General features: G+C 38.4%; 1 protein-coding gene across 1 annotated transcript; it reads right to left on the bottom strand.

Moving 5' to 3' along the window:
* Positions 1 to 2,425, bottom strand: LOC117423332 (forkhead box protein L2). The gene has a single exon (XM_034038924.3). The coding sequence runs from the start codon at positions 1,868 to 1,870 to the stop codon at positions 953 to 955; it is 918 nt and encodes a 305-aa protein (XP_033894815.3). The 5' UTR covers positions 1,871 to 2,425; the 3' UTR covers positions 1 to 952.
* Between the last annotated feature and the right edge of the window lie 1,686 nt (positions 2,426 to 4,111).

Genomic DNA, 4,111 nt, shown 5'->3' with positions numbered 1-4,111 from the left:
TTTACTTTTCTTTTTTTTTTTTTTTTTTTTTTTTGTAGATTGGTCCCAACATTGTATGAGACAGTATTTTATATTTCGACAATTTGAAAGCAAATTGAAACTGGCCCTGAAATATCGTCAGTATGGTTCTATAACAAACGTTTTTTTTCTTTTTAAAAATACAAATACTGTATATATAAGTCAGAGGACAAACACAATTCAAAGCTCCACATGGGGGCAAGAGACTAACATACAGGCCAATGTGAAACTTTCTTAATACATGTACTGTGCATCAAAAATCTCACAAATCCACTTGTCCATAGTAATTAATGTCCGTAAGTTGGCGACGTGGCGAGTTTTAGCTGCAGAAACGTTCATAGGGTTTTGTACAGATCTGTAAAATGTCTACAATACATTCACTCAGTATAATACCTGTTGGAACAATTCTTCCTTGTCACAAAAAAGGCTAAATCCATGACTGAAAACAACCCGAACGACGCCCTTTGTTTCTAAGAAAAAGCGTCAATGTCATCTACCCTGTTAAATATTCTACGTTGCTCATGTACATATACAAGACTTACATTAAATGATCCATTGCATCATTTATACAAAAACATCAATCACGGCAGTAGGTTTTAATTAACGTACTACCACCCTTATGGAAATGGACGACCAACATTCTCAGATCTATCACATTAAAAAAAAAAAAAAAAAAAAGTCTTAGAATCCTAAACAGTCGGGGCAATAACAAACACAGGCTTCCAGAAGCTGTTTCTAGCTTTTTAAGTAGAGAATGTCTCGTCACTTACACTGCCTTGAATCAAACAGGGCGCAGGATTCCCAGTGCAAGAAACTTTGGCACAGACATTATTTGTAACCCATCATCACCGTTTTGAATATGTTTTCGCTGGTTATTTTTGTGGCGGTTGTCGTCGCTGTTTGGGTAGTTCTTAGAAAGTTGATATCCAGTAATTTAAATGTCTATTCTTGTATGCAACGCGCTGTGTTTGCTCTCGTGGTCCCAGTATGAACAGTGCATCATGGAGAGCTCCGCTGGTTGACGGGAGCAAGCAAACTGAAGACCGGCTCCGTTTGTTGAGGAGGCCGGAGGAGGTGCAGCGGTAGCCGGGCTTAGCTGCTGAGGGTGGTGAGGATGGGGGTGGTGGTGGTGGCTCATCCCGTTGTAGGAATTCACCATGCTGGGTAAAGTCATGCTTTGGACTCTAGAATAAGGATTGTACGAGGTGGGCGATGACAGTCCTTTCATATTAACTGGGCTGACATTGCCACTTGCCATCTGGCAAGACGTGTAAGACATTGGAGTGGGAGGCTGGGTCAGCGACCAAGAGTTGTTCATGAAGCTGGATTGCAAGTATTTTGGGGGAGAAAGATAACCATAGCCGTCACCGCCGAACAGAGTCTTCCCCGGCTGGAAGTGAGTCGGAGGGGGTCTGAAAGGCCTCTTCATCCTCCGTCTTCTCCTGTAGTTGCCCTTCTCAAACATGTCTTCACATGCGGGGTCCAGAGTCCAGTAGTTACCCTTCCTTTCCCCACCGCCTTCCCTCGGCACCTTAATGAAACACTCGTTCAAGCTCAGGTTGTGGCGGATGCTGTTTTGCCAGCCTTTCTTGTTCTTCTCGTAGAAAGGGAACTTACTGATGATGTACTGGTAGATGCCGGACAAAGTAAGCCTCTTTTCGGTGCTCTCTCTGATAGCCATAGCGATGAGAGCAACATAAGAGTATGGAGGTTTTTGGGACGGGTCCGACTTCTCAGAACTTTTATCTGGACCCGGTTCCTCTTTGGGTCGCTCTTTCTCCATGGAGGTGTTGGTGTCATGGACCATCAAAGCCATTGCGTCATCTTCAGGATCTTGGTAAGTGGCCATCATCACAAAAAAATAACAACGCTAATAATAATAATAATAATAATAATAATAATAATAATAATAATAATAATAATAAGCTTCAGTCACTATCGCTGCTCAGTTCCGTACCAGTGTTTGTATTCGTGCCCAGCTCCAGATTGACTGCAGTGCAATGTCCGCTAATGTCTTAGTACCGAAGTTGCTGTCCTTGTGAATAATAATGATGATAATAATAATAATATCAATAACAATAATAACAATAAAAACTTCTGTCCAAATCATGCGACGGCCTGGCAGCCCGAGTTCTTACACGAGAATGTTTCTATAACAGGCACAGCCCAGGTTGTGAGTATCTTCCTCTTTCAGATCAACCTTTTCTTCCTTCCAGAGCAGAAAGGCACCTCCGCTGCGCGTCTCATGTATCCCCGGATGATGCAGTCCTTTCTGATTTGTATGCCTCTGATCTTGTTCCGCCTCCTTCCCTATCTCGCTTTGCCTATAGCTGATCGTCCAGCGACATCTGAAGTTATACTGAAAGTCAATTTCGATACTCAACACTTCTGTTTGTATAATGGCCATTTCCCTACTTACTAAGTTCCCAAATATATATTTGCACACGATGTCAGCAAAAATAAATAAACAAACAAATAAATAAATAATAGAACTGTAGGAACTATTGACTTGCAATGCACTGCTATTACTTTTTATATAAAATACAATTGCAGATGTGCGCACATCTGCAATTTTTTACAACTGCGAGCTACGAGTGTTGTGACAGGGTACAGCCTTAAATAGCACTTTTTAAAGCAGCACTAATTATTGTTGTCTTTAGGACTGCTTATTTATTGAACTGTAACATTGCACAATTCATCATTCTCATAAATGCGGTAAAACGATACGCTTTCCTACTTGTATAGTAACTATATGCAGCGATTTAAACGTGGTTTGTGCTTTGAAGATCAGTCGTACATAAGAAATTGTTTAATTGGAAAGGGAATTATATTTTCTATGTATTGCTTCTATATCGTTATATTTTTTGGGCAGTTTGGAAAATGACTAAATGCAAATTACATTTCATGAAAGTTAACCTTTATGTCAAAATATGCATACATTTAATCTGCCTAAACAGGTTGTTTAAAACACATAACATCTCGTTGTTTGCAGTGTAATTAATGTGACTTGTGCATTTACTTTCCTGCAGCCCGAATGCCCCAGATCACTTAATTGCTCCGGTTTGAGGGCTATAGATTTCTCTGACCACCCATGCTGGTTCTGCTGGCTCTTCCTGGAAGATATTTTCCTACCCGGAGATCGTGCAGGTGTAACAGCATTGTTATGTGTGTCAACACCTCCTCCAGATTCCAGATTCTTCACTTTTCAACCCCAGAGCTCGGAGAAAGCGCGCGGCTCTCAAAGCGACACTGCTGGGAAAGAAGCGACAACTGGCCCAGGTATTCCAAGATTACATCTTTCAATGCACTGCAAATATTGTATGGGCAAAGACTGCAATACAGGAAACCAGGAAATAATTCATTCTACAAGCTAAAATGATCATTTCCATGTTTTCATATTAATGTCAGTCTTGTATTTTGGAATGAAATCAGCAAGATTGGATGAAAAGAAAACTTATTATGGTAATAATATCAATTGTTATTAACCGTATGAATGCTAATTTTTATGATCAAATCAAACACAAACATGCAATATATTATATATTTTTATAACGTGTGTGGAGTTGAAAATAGTAGCCTACTTGTTCAATGCTTTGAAAATTTGACACAAAAAATGGTTTAAGTGACAAAGGCATTATTTTCAAGCGAGACAAATTAATATAGATGTGTACACTTTTGACATTTTTAAACACACGCAGTAGTTTGGTATCATACATCAGTTTGAGATGTATTTTGCTCCTTCATAAATTCTTAAAATGCACCTATTGTTTAATATATATATATATATATATATATATATATATATATATATATATATATATATATATATATATATATATATATATATATTTGTTTTAAATTATTTGCAACCCATGATCTATGCATTTATAAATTATGCAATTATGTATAGTTGGTTCTCAGTAACCTACCCTGTACAAGCATATTAATAATTAATGATAAATCCTTTGCAAAGGATTGTTCGGGGTTTGACTGAGAAAATACAGAAAGGTTTTACCAAAACTATAATTTCTAAAAATGCGTAGAAAATATATTTGGTTTGTAGTGTACATGTTGCTGCACGTGTTATTTCGGC

This window comes from Acipenser ruthenus, chromosome 17 (genome assembly GCF_902713425.1).
Source record: "Acipenser ruthenus chromosome 17, fAciRut3.2 maternal haplotype, whole genome shotgun sequence".
Taxonomy (NCBI): Eukaryota; Metazoa; Chordata; class Actinopteri; order Acipenseriformes; family Acipenseridae; genus Acipenser; species Acipenser ruthenus.
Note: the sequence above shows the minus strand (reverse complement) of the source record. Positions and strands in the feature narration are given on the sequence as shown.

Coding starts and splice junctions, on each gene's coding strand:
- LOC117423332 (XM_034038924.3), bottom strand. CDS start 1,870: ATGATGGCCACTTACCAAGATCCTGAAGATGACGCAATGGCTTTGATG.